Here is a 24,069-nt window from a genome sequence, read left to right as displayed (position 1 = left end):
ATTTAATTATCCATTTGATAAGTCCTATCAGTGTTTGACGTATGAGTTTAGCCTCAATCAACTTTTCACAAATAACATAATATTAGACAAATGCTATACGTAATAAGCGAAAAGCAATAAATACATATTAGCGTCATTATATCAATACTGATAACAGTTAAAAAAATAAATAAAATAAGGATAAGTAAATAATGTAAAATTATTTTAAGGAATTTAGAATTAAGTTTGTTTATGGAAGAGCCTGACAACCCTGACACATGTATTTTTTACTTTAAAGTGTTTCCAAACCTTACACCTAGGAACGCAAATGTACCTTTTTTTTATAGAACAGGGGGCAAACGGGCAGGAGGCTCATCTGATGTTAAGTGATACCGCCGCCCATGGACACTCTCAATGCCAGAGGGCAGTGTCGCGAGTGCGTTGCCGGCCTTTCAAGAATTGGTACGCTCTTTTCTTGAAGGACCCTAAGTCGAATTGTTTCGGAAATACTTCAGTCGGCAGCTGGTTCCACAAAGTGGTGGTGCGCGGCAAACACCGCCTACTTAAAATGAATAAACACTTTTTATTTTTTTATACTTATTATAATACCAACGACTGGTTTGGATTTTTTGCCTGACACATTTTATTTTAAAATAAAGTATTTAATCTTTTTATACCCATTCGATAGATAACGAGGACGTTGCTACCAAAATGAGTATTCCGGTCTAGTGAAATATTATATGGACTACTTCGTAGAACGAAGGGTTTGCGAAGCCTTCAGCTACTCATATAAGAGTAAGAAGTAATATGTATTTAAAATTATTAGCTCCCGCATTTTCAATGATTAATTAATTCGTATTTATGAGTGTATCCATTTTCACTGAAATTAATTCAACGGCTTTATTGTTTTCCTTGATTAATTCAGTTTCATTTACTTGATAATTACACTTCTGAACATCCAAGTCAGTAATCGTATCTTATTAATCTTAAATGAACTTAGCGATATTACGTCCCGTTTTAACATTTTTTTTAACTTTTAATCCTACCGAACTAGCAATACATACTTTTTTTCTTAAATATATAATAGTGCCCTTTACAGTTAGCAGCTTTGAATTGGGAAACTCTTCTTAAGAATCAAACCCTAAAGTAAAGGTGTTGGTGCTGATGACATTACACCAATTTAAGCTAAATATTTGGTAGAACCTCTGCTTACAATGTATGACAAATCTCTTTCCTCATTTTATTTTATTTTATTTTATTTTCACATTAAGGTACAAAAACAGAAAACAGACTGACTACATACATAAAATTATTACATACTAAACAACATTTAAAAATCTGACTTCCAGTTATATCTGTACACAGCATTTACACTAAATATCAACTAAACAACATACACATATCAAACCGAATGACAAAAAAATAAAAAATAAAGGAAAAAAATTTTGTTCTTGATAAATGGAAAATTACAAAAGAGATACCTATTTAAAACTATTTCTGTCCTGTCCTGTATTGCTAAAATACTCGAGTCATTCAAAAAGCTTCTTAATTTGTTAAGTAGTCCCGGACTTGTAACCTAGCAATAACAAAAAAAAACGCTATTTATGAACCATGAATCAGCTTTGGCATATAACTATGTCGCCCGTAGTTTCCTTGTACCGTCAAAACTGGAAACAATATCAAAAATGATAAATAAATTATACATTAATTAATTGTTAAATTTTACGTTAGCAACATGTCTACCTTATGATTTATGAATAGTTTTCATATATTTGCTATGACGCATAAGAAATTTGTAATTGACGTAGATAGTTAGAAATATATTCAGCACATACAACATTTCACCTTTAACGTATTTGTTATTAGAATAATCGAATTTTCACAGCACATCAAATACTGTTGCAGCTTGATTCAAAAGACATTAATTATTCAACAAGTTTTAGTGAAACAGGAACATTTATTGTTATGATTTAAATATGTAACTGCGGTGGTTGGAGGTTGATACAACTAAAGCTGATCTGCTGATCATGACGCATAACGCTGCGGTATGCGCCGCAACGCAGCGTCACGACGCTGCATTTAGCGTCCTTACGGAGAGGTGGTCAGTTGATTTTGCCGCAGCTAGAAAAATTCCATATTGACTCAGTGACGCACACCGCACACCGCAGCGTTGAACCGAGAATGACGCCGCGCTGTGCGGCAGTACACCTCCCCACTTCACCGCGCTTGCCTCTCGCCGCTGACGCATACTGCGACGGAAAAAGAGAACAGTCTCGACGTTTTTCATATGATTGAGTGTCCGGCAACGCATACCGCAGAGTTGTGCGTCATGATCACCAGACCAAAGCTTGAGACAGCGTTATCGAGAGCTATCGGCATGTGCACGTGTATGCACGTGCACCTGATGTCGCCCCACTACCGTATCGGTACGTGCGCCCGACCGTGCATGACCTACGCTAGCGTAGTCTTCGCGCACTGTGCCCCCTCGCATATCCACCGGCTACCTGTGCTACAGTCGCGTTTCATGAGAATTGCGACCGGTGCACACTTTTACGTGAGAAACGTCGATCTCCACTACGACCTGGAGCTCCCTACCATAGCCCAATTGATGAAGTTGGCGTCCAAGCGCCACTTCGACAAGGCTAAACACCATCCCCACCCACTGGTGCGTAAAAGCATCAATTACTACGCCTTCCCGACTAAAAAGGCTCGCAGGAGGTCCCGACACGTACTAATGGATCCGGATGATTCAATCACAACAGCAAACGACAAATTAAAAGCCGCTCACGCGGCCAAAAATAGTAAACAACAGACTAAGGTAAAAAAACCGCCTTCACCGCTACTTCGTACTTCGCTCACTCCGGTGAGCTTCCGTCCTGCCCTTCAGGCGATTGACAATTTACAAAGCATTTACTGTAATTAGTATAGATGACATCAACCTGTTTACCGTGGTCCATACCTTCTGTGATATTGGCAGCAATTAAATTAGATGTCATTGAACGATTTTTTAAGAAACCATGTTATTCCGAAATTAGTTGCGGTTTAACAGCTACGTGAACTCATTCATATACTATTTTTTCAAATACTTTAGCAATAAGACACAGTTTTGATATGGGACGATCATTATTCGCTTTATCACCTTTTTGGTGTACTGGTGTATTAAAAGCTGCTTTCCATAAATAAGGACCTTAACATTTATGTAAAGAGCGTTTTAAAAGATAAGAAATAAGTATAGATTAATTTTTAGCACACTTGTCAAAAATATATCATTTGTGTGCTAATACATCAAAAATCAATGAAAATATATTTTTATTAAAGTCAAAACATACACTTTTTCCATGAAGGATTGAAAGATTCTGATAGTAACAATAGTATATATATGTATATGTATCCTTAATATTTTAAATCAAACTTATACTTAAGGCCGATAAACAATAAATAGGCCGTGGCCGATTTAAACAAAAAATTATCAAGAAAAAAGCTTCACGCTGTTTTACCATGCTTAGCTCTTATATCCTGAAGTTTACTGCGTAAGCTATTAATGATACTTTGCGAGTCGAACGTGGCCCAATGTTTTTTAACAGAATGATCTTTAACGAACGTTAATATAGTCATTCTCGCGTTCTCGTCTAATCCAGGTCTGACATGTGTGCCGCTTATATCGAAAGCGTTCGCTTTGACACCCGTTAATGAACAAACACTTAACGCACTCTGGGAAAAAACTTCTACGAATAACATTCGAGCTAACTCTTTACTCTCTTTTGCAGTAAGCTTACAATGCGCTAGTTTCAGAGAGTTTACAAACACATTGCTTCTAGGAACAAGTTCAACCAGGTTAAGTTTCGGGTCATTCTCACGATACTTCAGTGTCCATCTGGTGTCATCTGGATCGTATTCCGGAGGTAATACGAAAGATCGAATGTGGCCACGAATCTTTCTCGGAACCTCATTATGACTATCCTGGCCTTTCACATCTCTGATGCCTCTATCACAATCATCATCATTTTCGCTACTTTTAGAGTCCGCATCGTTATCTTCTTTGTCTTCCTCCATACTGACATCAGAGTTTTCTTCCTCTTTTCTCTCAGCTTGATCGTCTTCAGCTATTTTTTGAACTTCCATCGTAACCTCTTTAGACGTCACTACAGCTACTTTGCCATTCTTCAATGCTCGCAAATTTTCTGATGCATTCGCCATACATTCGATTACTTTCTGGGACTGAACTAATGATTCGTACAAATCATGAGCGATCTGACAGGTTTCCGAGAAGTTTATTTTCATTTTTTGAAAAAGATCAAACAATTGATCCGCCCAGACATCTGCCTGGTTCAATAAAGAAATAACTAATTTGTTTGCTTGTTCTTTAGAGTTTGGACTAGTTGTTATAATTTCGTCTGAACTTAAATCTGAAAAGTCACCTTGCTCGTCATAATCAACATCTTGCGACAACAATATTCCACTTGACGTAACTTCAACCATCGGTGATTTTTCCTCCATAGAACTTTCTCCTATCTGCCCTGAATGATTTGCCTCTTCCAGAGCTTTTGAATTAGTAGAGAACTCTTTCTCTGCTGTAGTTCCAGAAAATACATTTTGTTCAATACAGCTCGTTTCAGTCAATACGTCATCGACCATGTCTTCTACAATTGAATCCTGATACTCTGCTAAATTTGTATAGGCAATCGATACATGTGAAGCACCCGTCATTTTACTATGTGTAGTAGGTTTGGAAGTAGCACACTCTAGTTCTGAGGAAAGGACAGGTATCTTCTGTTTAACACTTCTGTGTAAAACTTGTGGATGCTCTTGAATAACCGGTGATGGCTGTGCAATCTCTAATTGATTGACCTGGTTAGCTACGTTAGTGGGGTTTTGAATGACAAACGAGGTATTTGATTCGATATCTGGGTCCAGGACCAGAGGTTCTGGAATATCAAGAGTAAAGGTTCGTAGATTTGGAATCCTTTTGTTTTGTATTCCTCGAGTCAATGCAAGGTGATGTAGATGTTTTTGATAAATTGACAATTGGTTTTCTTGTGGTTTCTGAGAATAATCGCAGATTTGATTTACAAACTCGAGAGGATCCTTAAAAGTACTAAGTGTTTTCCCCGTGCTTCGAGACCAAGCTCCCAGAATGTTACCTTGGGTTCCGTTATCCGTTTCCGGTATTTGCTGAATATAGGGATATCTGAGTAACAAATTGTCAGAACTTGATCGAATATCACGAGAGGCTTGATCTTGGTGTTCTCTTTCATAAGGTTTCTTCATCACTAGTTCTTTCAGTTTATTTCTATTCTTTTTTGATTGAGGGTCTGGCAGCTTGATTTTTTTCAGTGGCGGACTGTCTCGTTTTATTGTTGTATCTGGCAAAAGTTCAGAATCTAAAACAATCAAAAAATAGTTTAATTAACATTAGCGATGAAATTTATCAAAGTAATTTCGCATAGCTGCCAAGAATACAGATACTCACCGATTCTCATTATGTCCGAGTTACTATTCTTAGAAACATTATGATTTTTTTCCATAATGAACTCACAAGCATGCTCATATGATTCTGAAAGGAATACGACTTCATAATTCATTCAGATTTTTAACTAGTTGCTGACTATAATATCATAGTTTAGTGTGGTAATTTATTCACGAGTCAATGTATTAAAGGTACATACATACATTTAACAAAATACTCACGGGATTCAAGTTTTATAATTGCCATATAGAGTTCCCATTTTTCCGAAGGTTCATCGCCGTTCATAATTCGCAGTTTAGTAATCGATGGAGATTCATCGGGATATGCAACTAGGCTCCTCCTATCTGTCGCTCTGCGGCCTCGTATCCAAGAGTGAGGTACACAACTGTAGTCGCCAATATCTGCATGCGGTAACTGCAAAAATTGTACCACTACGTATGGGTACCTAGCAGCAACATCTTCCTGGAAGAATAGAACAAATTCTTTACAATAACATATCAAGCCCCAAATTACGCATCAGTGTTTGTTTCGTTTATATGGCCTTAAATCTCCTTCGTTTAAGGGACTCTGGGTAATGCTCAGCTAGATAAGCATAAAATGTGGTTATTACAACGCAAACAAGAAATTCTCACCTTCATTTTATCCTATGTCTCTGATGATCGCAATATCACGTAGTATGTACTAACACATGTCGTCTCACTTGCTGAAAATATAACATTTATTATTATATTTTTTTATTTTGTCCACTACGTTCAACTAAAACGGGTAATTATAGGAACATGAGCCAGAAAGAGGGAAGCGTCATGGGGGCGTCTGCACTCTGTCTGAACGAATACTAATTCCGGGTCAAAATTTGTTGTCTGTTTTATGATTAATTTTTTTTTTCATTCAATAAAATTTTATCATAAGAATTGAATCTATTTTTGCCCGTACTGTTCTCAATGCAGACCGTTTTTTAATATTGTAATAAAATTCTTTTCTAAATTCTTTTATTCAAGGCCAAAACCAGACTTTTTACGAATTAGATAGTAAAAACAATAATAATACATTTATTTATTTATTATTATTTTATTCATGTCCTCGAAGATACATACATAGTGCCTACAGGGCACAGCTTTTCATTATCTGAAATTGTAGAACGTAGTGCAATCTATACATTAGTGCAATGAATACATTAGTGCATTGAATACATTAATGCAATGAATACAATAGTGCAATGAATGCATTGGTATACCAAGCGGTATTCTTCGAACTACCGAATAATGAATACCACCCATTAAATGATGCGTGTAAGCGTGAAAGTATAAAATTCAACATTAATTTTGTCATTTTGTCAACATTTTAATCTTGTCGATGTATTCACATTGTGTTTTAAAATAGAAAACTCTAGATTCAGATCCATAATTAAACGATGAGAACTATTTTATAAACGTATTGCTCCAATGTAATACAGAATAATCAGGTAAGAATCTACAAAAAATCTAAATTAATCTAACAGATAAAATCACCCACTAATTAAATTTCTTACTCTAATTATAATTATGACCTGTACCACAAAGAACGAGTCGGTAGCCGTCGATATCTTATACGATATCTTATACTAGAATAAGTCCTAAGTACATACCTCGTTACAATGTCTTATTACCAGGAAGAAAGGCACACAATATTGTCAGCCGATAGACTGTCGCTGATTCCTTGCCTCACAATAGTTCTCAAAAACCGAACACTCCACTCCGTCCACTATTTAGAATACTATAGTGAGTGGTAACACTAATTATCAAATATAATTAACAAAAATATATATTATACAAATAAAAATGCCTCTAAATTAACCCGAGTAAATCTCAACAATGACCAAAAAGTTACATAATAGTTACAAATTACTATTATAATATATATTTAATGAGAAACTTTGCATGACTGCTCATACTTGGCTCTTACGTCATTAATCTTGGTCCGAATAGTACTCATAACAGCTGATGGGTTGGCTTTGCTCCAACCACATTTCTTCCCGTGTTGTTCAACGAATGTTAGCAGGACCATTCTCGCATTTTCATCTAGTCCTGGCCTGACGTCAATGTTCACGGAATTAAAAGCTTTTGCTTTTCCACCTGTCCATGAGCACACACGTAAAGCGTTCTGGCTGAAAACTTCTGTTAATAGCAAGCGTGCCAGCGTTCTACAGTCGTTTGATTCCCGTATGCAACGTTTCAGCTCTTTCTTTTTTACGTAAACACCAGTTCGAGATATGAGCTCGACGAGTCCTCGTTTATTTTCTCGGTACTTTAGAGTCCACTTGGTGTCATTTGGATCATATTCTGGTGGCAGAGAGAACGTACCTCTCTGCTCATGAATCGAAGTTGTTGCATTGTCCACACTAGTAGTGTAATCGTTACCTCGAGCTGGTATTTTTTGAGTAGCTTGTGATATCACATTGTTAGGTAGATACGCAGAATTTTGGAGGGGCTCTATTGAATTCAATTTATCAACTTTTGCTAATAATTCTTTGTACGTTTGTGTACATACGAGGATGGAATTGCGTAAGCCATCGAACATGTCGCGAGTGAGAGACAAATTGGCTCCCATTTGAGTAAAGAGAGTACCAATCGTATCCAACGTGTCTTGCTCAACAATTATTCTGGATTGCTGATGTTGATTTTCCTGTGAAAGGTTTTGTTCAGCTGTCAGAGTCGCCTGATTGGCTTCTGGAACTACTTCGTTTTCTGATTCAAACTCGTCTGTTGTATTTTCAGAATCTGAAGATGTCTCTTGATAAAGTGAGCCTTCTTCTTTTTCCAACCATTCATCGGTCTGACACATACTTTCCACTGTTCTTGAAGCGCTTTCAGAAAAAGAAGATCCAGCGATTGCTTCTACACAGTGACTGACATCCATTATTAAATCTGTTTCGGTAGCTTGATTAATCATAGTTTTTTTCATAGGAGAGCATTGGCAGTTATGCTCATTTTGAACTCCAGTAAATTGTGTTGCTTGTATTTGGTTGGATAATGGTATATGATGAACTTTGATGTTTTCCGTAGAAGAAGCTAGTTCTTCTGTCTGGGTTTCAGAAATAGCTGCTAGATTTGTATTATTAGATTTTGTAGAACTTTTATTCACTCTTTCCTGTATATCCAGTGCTTGGACTAAACAGCTTCTCTGTGTATCTAGAAGTGCCTGACTTGGAGTCTTTAAGGTAGGAAGTGATCGTGATCTCTTAGTGATTTTTTGAGGTTTAGGAATAGGAGATCTACGTATTGATTTGAGCGGAAGGCCATTTTGTATGTTTGTTGTATCCGGATCTCGATAATTCTGTGGACTTTGTTTCTTTTGTGGATGTTCGGCATCCTGTTGTGACTGGCTTGATAAATGATATGCAGGAAATTGAATATTCACTTCCTCGGGAGCAATAGGCTGGTAAATAATGTGAGTTCCATCAGTATAGTATCTCTTTATCAGTTCATGGCTTTTTACTTCTTGTGAGTACACGTTGTTAATCGGCACGTAATGATTTACATTTTGGGAAAAGAAATGAATGGGCTGTTTGATCGGGTTCGGTTGACTTTGTATAACCGATCCTCCGTGCATCATAGCATTTTGGTGATAAGCCTTCTGATCTAGTGTTGGAGTCATATTTGGTCTTCTAAGCATATCTTGACAACGTGTGTATTGCTGCAGATATTCGTCCCGAGTCGGCAAATATTGTTGTTCATGTGACATCCCAAAAAAAGGGTTATACTGATGAGCTAACTTTAAGAGGTTCTGTGAGGCTGGTGCATTCATCATACCTTGGGGACAGGGATCTCTCATTCCATATCTATCGTCATTTATGAGTAATCCATCAATTTGTGCCTGTTGTAAGTGATGTTGAGCAAATTGTGCAGATTGTACGACTGTTGAACTACCAGGTAAGCCGAGTTGTCTTATTGAGTTTGGTGGATATTCTAGGGTTGCAATATTTCTTGCCATACCCTCTGGGCGAGTTTTATTATCAACGGGATTTTTCACTTTCTTCGCTGCTGAAAGTTGTTGTCTAGCTTTTAGTTTTAACATTTGAGTCAGTTTTTCCGAAGTGTGTTCATGATGAGAAGTAGATGGCATGCTATTAATAATGTCTTGAGTGCACAGAAATGAGTGGTTATCAGCCACTTCAATAGAATTTTTCCCACTGAATACTTTGGTTTGGAATTTCGTATTCGAAGTGCTATTAACTGAAAAAAAAGGTGATTGAGGGTATCCGTATTGCTGAAAAAGCTGCTTGGATGTACTGGGGGGCTTCGGTACTATTTTTGGCGCAGTCAATATCCATTGAAGTTGAGTTTTTTGGCTTTCATTGGGTTCCTTCGATTGTCCAGCAGTTATATCTCGCGAGTGAGGCTCGGGAAGTGAGTTTTCATGACGAACCAGTGGAGTTGGTCTCTCGTTAATCGAATCAGGCTGATGAGCCGGTTTGAAATTGCTCGGAGAAGTTTTAGTTGATAGTCTTTTATCCGTGACAGGCTCAGGCATAACGTTTTGATAGCTAGCGAGATCTCCCTGAGATCCATGCAGATCTACAGTAGATATGCTAATTCGCTGATGGTCTTCGCCAATACGTGAAGATTGTTTTTCGCATGAAGACTTTAATGAAGAATGTTGCTCAGCTATAAACTTCGGTGAAGGTTGTTGATCGATTGGAGGCTGCGGTGAAGATTGTCGATCGACAACCTTGATCATAGTTTTTTTCATACCAGAGCATTGGCAGTTATGATCATTTTGAACTATAGTAAATTGTGTTGGCTGTATTTGGTTAGATGATGGTATAGATTGATCTTTGATGTTTTCCGTAAAAGGAGCTAGTTCTTCCGTCTGGGTTTCAGAAATAGCTATTTGATTTGTATTATTAGATTTTGTAGAACTTTGAGTCACTTTTTCCTGTATATTCAGTTCTTGGATTAAACAGCTTCTCTGAGCTTCTAGAAGTGCCTGACTTGGAGTCTTCGAGGTAGAGAGTGATCGTGATCTCTTAGTGATTTTTTGAGGCTTAGGAGAACTACTTATCGATTTGGGCAAAAGGATTTTTTGTGGGTGTTCGGCATCCTGATGTGACTGACTCGATAGGTAATGTGCAGGAAATTGAATATTCACTTCATTGGGAGCAATAGGCTGGTAAATAATGTGAGTTTCGTCAGCATATCTCTTGAGCTTCGGTGAAGGTTGTCGATCGATTGGAGGCTGCGGTGAAGGTTCTCGACCAGTTGGGGGCTGAATCGACAGTTGTTGCTCGGTTGGCGGCTGCAGTTGTTGTTGCTCAACAAGAAGTTTTGCTGAAGTAGAAGGAACTAAAAGGCCAACTGACTGATTTTCCTTTATAACTTCAGGTTGAGAACTCTTCTCAGCGTTTATCTCACCATTGGAAGCGTAGTTTGTCTTCTTCTGATTTTTTTGAATCACCTGATTGCTAGTGATTACTGGTTGTTTTCGTTTTGAACTGCCAGACGCTGTTGTGTGATCAGTAATGACGACAGGCTCAGGATTTTTATCTAATTTCAAGCACTTGTTATTCCGGTTTTGATTTGATCCCTGAGGTATTTCGTTTGAGGTGATTCGTCGTATCAAAATTCTTGGTAGTGGTTTTCGAGGATTGTTACAGGGTTTCACTGTTTTCAAAGCCTTGTCTGGTTCAGTATCTGAAACGAGAAACATTAATAAATCGTTAAGAAATTAGGTCTGTAGCAGACATAACACTTGACGTTTCATATATTCTTTACCTTTTACTTCTTCAACAGGACCATGTTCCTTCATCGCTATCCATAATTCAGCATCAGAAAAGTTGTCTTAAAAATAAAAAATCTCAATGGTTACTTATTCCAAAATTATTTTATCTAATAATAATTCAACACAATTGAAATTCATTAGTAACAATAGTAATTTATTCACCTGACTCATATTTAAAGAGGGCTGCATAAAACCTCCATGAAACATTTGGTTGCTCTTTTCTTCTGACGCGTTCTCTCGTTTCGAAGGGATCTTCGTTTTCCGGGTAAGCCACAACTATCTTATGACTTGAAAATGTCATAAATGTTGCCCACAAACGGGGCACACATACGTAGTCATCAATGCCCTTGGAAGGTACCTCTATGAACTGAACTACAATAAACGATCTTCTTTGATGCCTCTTAGTCATTCTCATCTGGGGAAAAAAGACCCCGCAAATGAGCTAGTCACAACAAAATTATTGATTCTGAGAAACTAGACTTGGAAGAGTATGGCGCCAAGTGCTATGTAAGTTTGTTGATAACGTAGCCTGGATATATCAACAAATTTATTTTAAAGAAAACACTTTTATAACGGATTGAAGCTATGTATTATTGTAAACTTATAATTATTTAACATAATTTTAAATTTATCCGACGTTTCGCGTGCTTTACAACGTGCGTGGTCACGGTGACTGAAGACAAAAGGTATTGAATGTCAAAAAAGTATCACAGCTATAGAAAAAGTAATAATCTGTATTTATTACCCCGGAGTTGGTATCTAAAAGATGAAGGGTTTCTGGACTAAAAGATGAAGGGTTTCTGCAGGAATTGCTGACGGTTTCCTACATTTTCGCGGATTGTTTGTATTGAGATTTTAATTTGGATATTATTGGATCCCAGATGTTTGATAATTTTAGGTCGTCTTCTCTATTAAAATTGTCCACGTACCAATCTTGGGAATGTATATTTTAACCAAAATGGTAGTGACATATTGCGAAATTTTATTAATTAATTGGAAATAATTGTAACAATAATAATTATACTTAATATATCAATGATAAGTCAGTAAGGGTCAGTTTTTCAATGTCCGGATAAGTTCCAAATAAGCTATTTATTACTTATTGGTAGGATAAACACTATTGTCGCGTTTCACGACTGTCAGGTAGCGCTATTCGTCATGAAACGCGAAGTATCTTATTCCGAATAATTTATGTGTTGCATAGCTATTTGGTGCTTTATCCATACATTGTGAAAAAGACCCTAAGGGTCTGTTCTGGCTGGTTCATTCTAACAATATTAATGGAACGAGCGTTCAACGACTCTCGGCGCCAAAATTGACCTCGATAAAAACATAAAATATTATATCATAAATATTTAAGAGGGATACGGATTAATGGAAAGAAAGCTACTGCATCTTAGGTCGCAAGGTTTCGCTGTATTTCCTCAGCTTCAATTTATGTTTAAGACATAAATATATATAGTTATACACTATTCGAAAAATATACAATATAAGACATAAAATTCAACCACAATAATATTTAACATTACAAAAACTTTTAATAAAAAGACACACCAAATTAACAATAAAAATAATACATCAAGTGAATGTACGTTTCTATGCATGTGCTCAACAGGTACACAATTCTCTGGCAGGTTCTTACGACTGACACTGACAACCTCAAGTCAAACAAAATTATTATAAACAATGCATATTGTCTTGAACATTGCATGATAAACAGCTCTTAATAAAATAAAAATTAACAACTTAAAAACTGAAATGAGACGATTCTATTTTTTTTTTTTTCAAAAAGAACAAAAAATCGAGAGAAAATCAGTAAATTCATTCAAAAGTGAATGCGGTTTGAAAAATAAAAATAGTGCTCTATAAAAACTTCCAATAGCCTATTGAGGTCGCAGAGCTTAAAAAATAAGTGAGTACCTAAGTGAGGTATGGAGATATCGGGAAGTTGTGGTAGCAGGGATGGCCTTTATCGTCAACCGTTTAGCTGGGAAGCTACATTACTGGTTTGACTTTTAGCGAGAGGTGAATTAGCGGATATATTAACACTATCATTTCTGTCTCCCGGAGACGGACTTATTGAGATATTGCTCGCCGTGATTGGAGGAAAAAAGGGGATATTAGGTATAAATAATAAGGGAATTGTCGTCCCGCCATTTTGTTCACTAGATGGGTGCCAAGGTCGGGCAAGGTGGTGACGCATCGGTCCGCCATCTTGTTGTTTACAGGTTTGGAGGACTCCTGGCGGTCGAGCGTCTATCACACAGGAGTGGGTTAGCGTGCAAGATTTTGATCTCGTCACACCGAAGTGAATTGAGACATTAATTTTAGTTTTATATTTTATAGTTTTAAAAGGCGAGGAAGGGTGGTCCTCCTGCTGCGCCGATCCTTCCTCCTATGAGTGGTGGAAGTGGTCCTGTGGAGGACCCTGGAGTGGATCACGGTGCAAGTCCCTTAGCTGGGTGAGTGGCAGCCGCAAAGAGGCATGTCAGGGTGCAGCCTCCGCTCACTCCGCCTAAAACGGCCGCGGTGGTCATCACACTGCGGAGAGAGGCGGTGGACCGTGGCGTTTGCAGAAGTTCTGACTTAGGTATCTCATTGGGCGGAGCTCCTGTCGAGTAGAAATCCGAGAGGACCTTTGAGGTGCTTCAAGTGTCAGCAGCTGGGTCATCCTCCCTGGCGGGGGCTTGCTACCGGTGTGGGGTTGTGGGCCACAAGGCCTATAAATGCTCGGAAGAGCTGCATTGCGCAGTTTGCTCAATCAAGAAAGCCAGCAGACCATAAGATGGCGGGAAGGTTTTGCAACCCTCCGAAAGATACTAAGGGCCCGGGTGCCCTAAAGACTGGAACAGTTATGGGGGACACTCGTATGGAGGTTGATGTGCTTCTACCATCATAATTACACCAGCCTTCAAAGGGGGATTTTGAGACGCTCTGCCGCACCTCAGGGGTTTGTCACTGCACACCCTGGCCGAATGTGCCACTTGGTCGAGGCAACACTGGTCGTCTGAATGTACTATTAAACTTTTAATTATTTAACATAATTTTAATTTTGTTTTCCGACGTTTGCGTGCTTTACATGGGTGGTCACGGTGATTTGTATTTATTTCCCCGGACTTGATATCGACTAAAAAATGAAGGAAAATTTAAAATTATGTTAAATAATTATAAGTTTAATAATACACAGCTTCAAAAAGGTAAAAAGTGTTTTCTTTAAATATGTAAAAGCTATGTTTATTTTTTATAGAACAGGGGGCAAACGGGCTCACCTGATGTTAGGTGATACCGCCGCCCATGGACACTCTCAACGCCAGAGGGCTCGCGAGTGCGTTACCGGCAATAATTGTTAATAAAAGACAATATTACTACATAGCTTATGTTCGCTGAATCACGTGAGTCATTTATTGTTATATGTATCTACTCGCTAAAACATCTCTTGCTGTACACTAGTTGTACGTCCAAAATCTCCACATTATTGAATACATGATTTTGTGATAATTCAAAATACATCCCTTTTTCCAGCTATTGTCTCGTCTGACCTACATATGTCCGACCACACATGCATGGTATCTTGTAAACAACCTCACCTTTAAGAAGGCTTTCATTTGGAGCTTTCAACATGGAGTATATAAACTACTTACGAACGAGTGCTACTTGATAAAAACTACTTACAAGCGAGTGTAACGTATCCCTCGGAATTATCTAAGCGATTACAATATTACATCATGCTCGCAATCGATCAAATAAAAAGAAACTATTCAAATTTACGTAAATCGATTCAGATAGAGATAAAAAACCAATAAAAATTCGCGAACCCTCAGTTGTCCTTCAGACATTGCAGAGTTGTTGTTTTTCTCTGCGCAAGGCCAAATAATTTGAAGGTAAGAAAAATTCCTACGCATTTACTCATAACACATAAAATCTACTTATTATAATATTATTATTAGTAATACGGTTGAATTTATCATTACAGTCAATTTTAAAACTGTCGTTTTATAGCACAATATAAAAATTATTTGAGTGTGCCCCCATGGAACAATATAATATATATGAAAATAAACATATAATTATAAAAAAATAAAAATATCCAAAATATATCTAATTAATGATATATAAATAAATAAATGTATTTTCGCTGAAAACGTACCTAAAAATTTATTTATTTGTTTGTTTACATGTTCGTGTACTTTTTTACATGTTTTCATGTATCCGATCATATGAAACAAATACAAATTATTGCTATTGAAAACAGGCTAAAATAAGCAAATTAATTAATTAAATAAACTTATTATTTATTTCTAATTTATCGAACCAGCACGAAGCTACGATAACATTAAAAACACTCCCTTTTATCTATACTGCACTGTTATTGTGACGTTGACCTCATTATTTTTGTGATAAACTTCACTAATCGAAAACCGAACTAAATTCTGCCGAAAATCAAAGTCAAATTATGCAATAATATAAATACAGTGACTTGAAAAAAATTGAACTTTTTTTTCTGAATTTCTATGAAAGTTTTCGTCTGACCAGTTTACGCTTAAAGAAATATCAAAGAACTTAAAAAACTGCGTCCAATGCCGAAAAAAACTCTAGGGCTCTCCCATTAGTCTTGTGAGCACAGAACAGCGATTTATATTTTGATCTCTAAGAACTGTACTAAATCGCTGTTCACACTCAACCCTAATTTCTAAAGTTGTATTTAGTTTCGTCCATATTAAATATGTAAAGCAGACGTCAAATCTTCCAGCCTTGACCCTTTTGGTCAGTCATTCAAACATTCATTTTTTGTGTTAATAAACTTCTTGTTCACTTAAAGTTTGTTGTTATAGATTTCAAGCATTTTTAAATTAATAGCATGCAGTGGAGCCCTACTAGTTTTTACTAATTAAATTCAACGCCCTGCGCAATGTCTATTTTGCTATCGAGTAAAAAAAATACATACGATTCTATAAATCTATGTATGACTCGTAAAATTATATAAAATAATATACAATAGAGTTCACCTACATAAGTGACTTTTTGCGCGCATCATTATTATTTACATTACCTAAATAAAATATTATTAAAAGCACCCCAGCAGATATTTACGTCACTTAAGTAACTAATCAGTAACATAATTCTTAGTTTAGCAAGATATTTTCATGAACGAGTGTGTATATTTAGTAAATTAAAGTTTCATGCTATTTTTGGTCAGTGACTAATTGATGTAATCAGTCAATAGATGGACACTCCATCTTCCCTTATTGTTCGAGAGATTCTCTCTCCACACTAGTTCGATGGAAATGCCTGAAACAGGACCTAAATAACTTTGATACTCACATTAATTGGAGTAGACGTTAACGTGTTTGTCTCATGCTGCTCATTCTGAAACTGAAAACGTCACCGCGTATAACACCAATTCACTCAGACACTCATAAATCGATAAACTACTATTTATACTAACTGTCAGAATCAATTAGGCGCAGATGCAAATGAGTGTTTCTAAACGTGAACTTGATATACGTATTGCCAGTGGAACGGAAGCTACTGATCTGAAATTATAAGCCAGACAGTGTTGCCAACGAGACATGGACTGATATCGCCATTTTTTCTAGAAAAAGTAGCCGAATTACATCATCTGTAGCCTAAAAAGGAACCGCGAAGTATAAAAATAAAATTAAGTTGTAGTGTATATTTTCGAATCGGAAATCGCTCTAAAGCGATAAGGCCGCCAGTTGCTTTCATTAAATTATGTTTAATATTTTCCCTTTATGTAATGCTACGAAGTGTTAATAAATAAATAAATAAATAATAAATATTTTATTTTACCTTTAATACATAATTTCTAATTGTTGTTATGTTGAATTCGAAGGATATCGATCAGCATGGGTAGTTTCATTTTGGCATTAAGCTAAGGTAGGAAAAATCCGCTAAGTCTTAAAAAATGAAATAACCACCAGTATTCTGCATTTTCAACACCCATTGATTTACAGTAACATTGGGAGGAGCTGTACCGACTGTTTCTTCGATACGCATCGTACTTAATACAAGCCATTGGTAATTGCTTTCCGGTCATTGTTACGATGACCTATATGCCAGTGACAAAACGAACGAAATTAAAGGCACAAAACATTTTCCCGAACTATTTAGTCAGTATAATATAGATAAATCCGGTAGTCACTAACAGCAATATAGGTACATTGTCATGCACTACCTCCTAAATTTGGTTTTTAAAATAATTTCTAAGCCAAATTCTGGGTATTCCCCGCCCCGAATCATACCACGAAAAGTGTTATTATCATTTTTTTATCTCATAAAGATTTTACAGTGACTATGATATTTAATGTAGTTCATTTGCAATTCATGACATGTATGGAATAGCCTAATAGGCGACCAGTCGCCATACAGATCTTTTCATCGTCGATTCTAGTCCCGAGTAGCCTCAATGGCGATAAATCGCCAACCTTGAACTGGCGTTTATTCAAAATGTCGATCATTTTTGCGACAGAATTATTTTAAGAGAGCCTTTTTGAGAGAGATGCGAGTTTTACGACGTCTAATTCCAATGACCTCCGACAAAATATGACGTATTCGCCAATAAAATCTAATTCAAAATCTGTAGTCGATTGCATATTCAAGGTTTCGTCGCGACAACGAACTTTTATATTTTAATAAACGCACTCAACAGACTGCTCAGTAAAGATAAGACAAATAGCCTTGAACTGAGTATGGCAGCGAGGTAGCGACCGGAATGTTTATAAAAAGTATATCGGCTTTAATCGACAATTAATGTAAACACGTAACAGATGATTAATTTTCGCGAAAGAGTAATTCTGAAGATGGTCTAGGTACTTACTTTTACGCGGGCGTCCTGCGGTGAAATGGCGGCGACATTCCACTGCACATGAATTTATACATGCAGCGTTACTATAAATTTTTGATCACGATTATTTGACTGCTTTTTATGACCACATAATATTACAAAAAGATGTAGTTTATTTGACCGGGTACAATGCACTCGGCACGCAATCTTATGGCTAGCTTTTATTGACAAATCAATCCGGCGCAGCGTTGTTTGTATAGCTGATTTCTTGGCACAAAATTGCCTTGCGCTAAAAACAAATTTGACAGATAGTGTTGCCATTTAAAGAACATAAATTCTACCATATACAGTGCGCCAATATTTTAAATTTTATTGGTAAATTTCAAAATAAGTTATGGAGTGCCAGATGGAATTATAACTGAAAATAATTCAAGAACAAATGGACAAGCTAACCGTATCTTGGATTCAAAACAAAACAAAACAAAATTTGATTGGCGAAGAGACTGAGTTCTGCAGCTTACGCGATTAAAAATTCACTCACTGACTGATGTCTATACAGATAGAAATGTTTATTTTAGTTACTTTCACAGCTTAATGACTTATGGCTTATTATTATGGGGTCATGCTGCTGATGTCGAATCTATTTTCATCCTGCAGAAGAGGGCTATTCGTGAAATATATGATTTAAAATGTAGGGAATTAAAAATTAAATTCAAGGAAATTAATATACTTACCTTTTCCTCGCAATATATTTATGAAAATATTGTGTATGTATACAAAAATAGTGATAAGTTAACTAGAATACAACATACGCACAATGTTTATACTCGGAACAAACGCAGGCTGCTTGTTGGAGAACATGTTCTTCTGATTGCAGATTGTAACGCCCTGAGCTTTATACAAACAAATACGGGTGATAGTTTGGTCATGGTAAAATTTGGTTATGGAACTCGAAGCGAGAGAGGAGAAAAGTTATCGCAATATGCTTTAGAGAACACTTTCGATTATGAATACATTTTTCAAACTAAGAAAAAAACCGTAAATGGACCTGGCTATGACCTGATGAAAAACAAAAAATGAGGTGGATTTTATTCTAAGAAACGAACCCAAAGTAATGTAGAAATCCCACGGCTTTGGATTTAGATCAGATCACCGCCTAGTAAGCTACCTACAGCCAAGGAACACAAAAGAAAGTCAGGACGACTTTCAAATCATAACCTAAATCATTAAAAACAACAGATCAGATAGATATTAGAGAAGGCCATCATTAAGACTATGCCACTAAAAACACAAAATACATCAGAAGACACCGTTGGAAAAATTATAAGTAAAAGTACCCGAGAAATGTTGATTGTTGGTGCATAGCGCCTAAACATATTTAATAGCAACTGCGCAGCGGATGTCATATCAACTACAAGCGGAACAAGGCGTATATTTTCATATTTGTTAATTGGTTTATTCTTCATAAACAACAGTAATTAATTTATATTCGTATAGAAACGCTCAAGCAAAAAAAATATATATTCACTCATCTTAAAAGTATGTTCTGGGTGACGTCTGTTTTCTTTTTTTCTTAGAGTCCTATATTTATGTTGCCACATGCATCAAAATCTTATAAAAAATGCCACACAATATAGTATGCATATTTTTTCGTATATACGATACGCTATTAGTTTTTCTTAACTTTCCGTTTATCCTGCCTTAACACTGATGATGAGAAGTTAATAAAAATGAAACAAAAAACTACAGAGGAGACAAAAGCATTACGTGCTCTCTCACTAGTATTGAATTAAAGTAAATTATTGCTGATGAAACTACTACACTTATAATAAAAAGCAAAATAGTCAAGATTTAAAAGACAACTTAATTGAATCTCTAGACGACGCCATCAACTGGATGAATTCAAATAATCTACAAATAAACATGACCAAAACTAACATTTTTAGATGTGTGCTCTAAAATACAAATAGACTTACAATATAAAAGGAATAAACTGAACATAATGAACGAGTTTGTATTTTAAGGTATAACGATAGATAAATTTTGTAGTTGGAAATAACATATTGAAAAATTACAGAACAAAATAGAGAGTTTTGTTTTTGTGTTAAAACGACTTAGGGAAACTGTTACCCATACTACGGTATTAGCTGCTTGTCTGCTTATTATGTATCTATAATAATTGTATGATGAATAGAGTATTTAAGGCTCAAAATAAACTTATTAGAGCAATTTGTGGAACAAACTGCATTCATAGTTGCGTACCTTTATTTAAGAAGCTCAAAATTTTATCTCTTCCATGTATTTATATTTTAGAAATATCCTTATTCGTGCACAGAAACATACATAATATTTTAAGTCGAATGTAGAAGTCGAAGTAAGGAGTAGACATAGGGAGAAATTGACTGTGCCAAGAATCAATCTAGAACTGTTTCGGAAAAACACCTTTTGTATGGCAATTAAATTAATTAAAAGATCTTCGACTAGAGTCTTTAAAAAAACGACTTGGTGTATTACTTCTGTTAAAAATGTACTATTCAATAAATGATTATTTGCGTGAGACATTGTAATTGATACAAATGTAATAAAGTATGATAATATGTACGATACAGATAATATAAGAATTGACTTTGACTAATAATGTAAATATATTATAATATAATATATTATATAATATTGTGTCACTGTGTGTGGCAGAATATGCGAACGATTAACGATTGTACCACCTTAACATTTTGTACCATATTCTTGCAATACATAAATTATTATTATTATAACGGAATTTTACAATCCACTCTATCAAGAAAAGACTGACATATCGCATACTTTTCGTTCAAGAAAAAAAATCTCTTCACTGTAAAACAACCGATCGAAATACTGATATACCATCAATAGACGACTTTGAAACATATAAAAAAATTGAAAAATGATAAAAGTTCAGGTTTCCTCATATTAGCACGACCACTCACTCACTTATTTAACAAAGTCCTAAACAGTGGTAAGGTGCCAGAACAATAAAAAGATCTCCGTTATAATTCAAAAGATGTAGGTAATTATTGACCGATAAGTCTCCTTTAAAGTGTATACAAATTATTCACAGAACATAATGAACACCAACCGTTAGAACAAGCTGGCTTCCGTTCGGGCTTTTCATAATGGTAATGGATACATGTGTGGGTATCGTACGGGTAGGCACATAGCTAATATATAAAGGATATATATATATATATGTGTATATTAATTTTGTTATTTTTTTATTTTTATCCATCAGCAATTAGCCTCTTGGCATTTATCAGATTTAATTTAATGTATGTAATGGCAATTTGGGAAAAATGAAAAAATGGGAACGCAAACTCAATAATTTTTTGATTCCCTCCGTATTTCAACTATCAGACTGCGTCAAGTTTCGCCCTGAGGCCTGAAGCTAGGGGGTTGACGTGATGCTGAAGTCTCATATTGTAACACACTGATCCTTTTATGTCTTCCTCGACAGTGGCAATTCCCAAATATATTTGTGTGAACCGCGGCGTACGGTTAGGCACATAGCTAATATTTGAAGGAAAAATATAATCAAACAACCATCTTAGGCAAACCTTGGAAACCGACTCTTTATTTAATTCATTTTTAATTTATACGTTTATTCATGTACATAGGTAGAGCGCGGTCACACGATGCGGTAACAGTTTTTTAATTAAATAAAAATAAAATAAAATACGTTTATTTTGGAACATAATATGATCGTCATGGTATCAGTTATTCCACGTCATTAAATTCGATTATTATTTCGAGCTATAGGAAATAAAATATACCACCTACGCCCACACGGCAGTTGCAGTATGGCAATATATTTGACCTCTCCCCGCTTCGTCTCGCAGGTCACTAGATCGGCGCGCTTGCATCGCGTTGTGTGACGTGGTATAGTAATTTGTATGTAGAATGACGTTGAGGCACCGCACCTCTACCGCATCGTGTGGCCGCGCACAACAATTAAATTACCCTCAACTTACTATAATGTTTATATATGTAATATGTGTTCCCTTGAAAAAAGATATTTAAGGCTAAGATAGTGATGACGCAACTGGTTTATCGATACACTCTATAATAATCTACTCTAGGCGTCGTATAGTACCAGTTCTAGTAATTTGCTACTGCAGTTTCAAATGCGTCCATATAAATATGACCAGGGTCATATTTCTTCTGGAAAGCTTCATATTCCGAGGGATAATCACGCTTGAGTGCCACTAAGAACGTTTTCCATTTACCCTTTTGGGCTGGGGTACACCTCAGGCAGGCAGTAGCGATACCTTCTACCATGTTGTCTAAAAAGATACGGAATATTTCAATAAAATTAGGCGAAATTTAAGTCTACAAAACAACTGCTGGTTATAATGCCAATCTTAAAACAATTACGGTTTCGCAGGAAGTCAACCCTTCTAGATTATACACGATGGATTAATCCATGGCATATCCATGGCATAGAGCCGTGTTGGCCTAGTGGCTTCAGCGTGCGATGCTCATAATTGAGGTCGTAGGTTCGATCCCAGGCTGTGCACCAATGGAGTTTCGTTCTATGTGCGCATTTAACATTTGCTCGAACGGTGAAGGAAAACATCGTGAGGAAACCGACATGTCTTAGACCCAAAAAGTCGACGACGTGTGTCAGGCACTGGAGGCTGATCACCTATTTATATATTAGATTTAAAAATGATCATGAAACAGATTCAGAAATCAGAGGCCAAGACCTAAATATGTTGTAGCGCCACTGATTTATTTTTTATTTTATCAATGGCATATATATGTACAATATCGTTTCCTTAAACCGATTCTGAAAAATTCTAAAACATGTTCTTCTAAGCGCAACACCTCTTTGTGATCCCGTTAATTAATCAAGCCAAAAATAATATCAGGCGTTAACCAAGTTGTCCTAGGCAATTTGCAAAAGACTAACCCTTATATGATTGACTGAAGGGTTCGCACGGTCTGCGATCGACGAAACAGTCCATATGCCATTTGACCAGCTCTGAGTTCTTCATCAGCGTTTCGATATCGATATTGTCATCAGCTGTAGTGTAGTACTGGATGTCAGCAACCGCCAACACCACCAATGATAGAATTATAAATACTCTCATTTTCAAATAGTTGTTATTGCAACGAATTCTTAAATATCACTGAGATATGCGGTGGTAATTTTGCTGTTGACTTGATTGACTTGATAGGATTCCGTAGAAAATTTATTCAAAAATAAAAACTCCAAAAAAGTACATTTTCCATTTTTTGTCATCGTTTTTAAAAGTTGGGAAAATGGAAATAATATATGGTGGAGTTGAGTAGTTTACATATCCATTTTGAAACGATTTAAATAAATCTCCTCGATAGTAAAAAAATCCAAACATTGCCAATTTTTGACACTTTGAATTTATTTTATGATGAAAATTTTGAAATTTACACGATATATATATCACATATCACAACCCAAGTAATCCATTTCAGAAATTAACATTATAAAATTACATTAATTTACAGGTTTACATAACTAACCTCTTCAGCAGTGCGATTAGTCGTTTACGTTGGCAAATCGATTCATTAATCTTATTTAAAAAGATGATAAATTGTTTTTTTACTTAATATTTCAAATAGTTGCAGTCGTAGCAGACAGAGCTGTCTCGTATTGAAAGTCTAATACTAGTGGTCGTATTAAAAAAATACAACGCAAAAGAGTGGCGGAAAATTTATTGCCAGTTCTTCTCTTGCGTTCTACACCCTTGATTTGGGAACTGGCAGTAAATGTAAATATACTTAATGTAGGTTGCTACTTATATGAATAAATGATTTTTAATTTTTGTTTTTTAAGATATACTTCTTTTGTAAAAATGTAGAGTAAAGTTTTACGATGCGCGCGCACACCGACACCTGAATTCAACATCGTTAAGTCAGTTCTCGGTGGCATTAAAAGTTGTACATTCTAGTATTTTTATATTTAGAACACGTGTTGCGTAACAATTGCGTAAATTAATTTCATATACGACGGTGATAGTATTTACTAATCATTTTTATTGATGAACAT

At 36.0% G+C, this 24,069-nt stretch overlaps 2 protein-coding genes across 10 annotated transcripts; both read right to left on the bottom strand.

Annotated features, from left to right (window-relative positions):
• Window positions 1–2,342: 2,342 nt before the first annotated feature.
• On the bottom strand, window positions 2,343–18,291 carry LOC111002644. Of its 9 annotated transcripts, XM_045634646.1 has the most exons (10): window positions 18,042–18,287; window positions 16,650–16,737; window positions 16,526–16,576; window positions 11,366–11,618; window positions 11,197–11,262; window positions 7,071–11,115; window positions 6,079–6,149; window positions 5,668–5,908; window positions 5,450–5,533; window positions 2,343–5,360 (listed from the first exon to the last, which is right to left on the bottom strand). In XM_045634646.1, exons 7-10 carry the CDS (start codon window positions 6,082–6,084, stop codon window positions 3,463–3,465), a joined length of 2,229 nt encoding a protein of 742 aa, XP_045490602.1. In that variant the 5' UTR covers window positions 6,085–6,149; window positions 7,071–11,115; window positions 11,197–11,262; window positions 11,366–11,618; window positions 16,526–16,576; window positions 16,650–16,737; window positions 18,042–18,287; the 3' UTR covers window positions 2,343–3,462. The 9 variants fall into 9 exon arrangements, 8 of the variants coding, with proteins under 8 accessions (XP_045490602.1, XP_045490603.1, XP_045490604.1 ...); XM_045634647.1 differs by lacking the exons at window positions 7,071–11,115; window positions 11,197–11,262; window positions 11,366–11,618; XR_006751306.1 differs by lacking the exons at window positions 2,343–5,360; window positions 5,450–5,533; window positions 5,668–5,908 and having other exon boundaries at window positions 6,078–6,149; window positions 18,042–18,291.
• Window positions 18,292–21,588: 3,297 nt separating this feature from the next.
• On the bottom strand, window positions 21,589–23,188 carry LOC111002648 (ejaculatory bulb-specific protein 3). Its single transcript, XM_022272818.2, has 2 exons — window positions 22,954–23,188; window positions 21,589–22,324 (listed from the first exon to the last, which is right to left on the bottom strand). The coding sequence occupies exons 1-2, from the start codon at window positions 23,132–23,134 to the stop codon at window positions 22,140–22,142; spliced, it is 366 nt and encodes a 121-aa protein (XP_022128510.2). The 5' UTR covers window positions 23,135–23,188; the 3' UTR covers window positions 21,589–22,139.
• Between the last annotated feature and the right edge of the window lie 881 nt (window positions 23,189–24,069).

Source organism: Pieris rapae, chromosome 3, assembly GCF_905147795.1.
Source record: "Pieris rapae chromosome 3, ilPieRapa1.1, whole genome shotgun sequence".
Classification (NCBI taxonomy): Eukaryota; Metazoa; Arthropoda; class Insecta; order Lepidoptera; family Pieridae; genus Pieris; species Pieris rapae.
The sequence above is the reverse complement of the archived record's forward strand: the minus strand, read 5'-3'. Positions and strand labels throughout refer to the sequence as shown.

Coding starts and splice junctions, on each gene's coding strand:
- LOC111002644 (XM_022272812.2), bottom strand. CDS start 11,618: ATGAGAATGACTAAGAGGCATCAAAGAAGATCGTTTATTGTAGTTCAG. Junction 11,263..11,365: donor CCTCTTTAAATATGAGTCAG/GTGAATAAATTA, acceptor TTTATTTTTAAG/ACAACTTTTCTGATGCTGAA. Junction 11,116..11,196: donor TCCTGTTGAAGAAGTAAAAG/GTAAAGAATATA, acceptor TTCTCGTTTCAG/ATACTGAACCAGACAAGGCT.
- LOC111002648 (XM_022272818.2), bottom strand. CDS start 23,134: ATGAGAGTATTTATAATTCTATCATTGGTGGTGTTGGCGGTTGCTGAC. Junction 22,325..22,953: donor CTTCAGTCAATCATATAAGG/GTTAGTCTTTTG, acceptor GTATCTTTTTAG/ACAACATGGTAGAAGGTATC.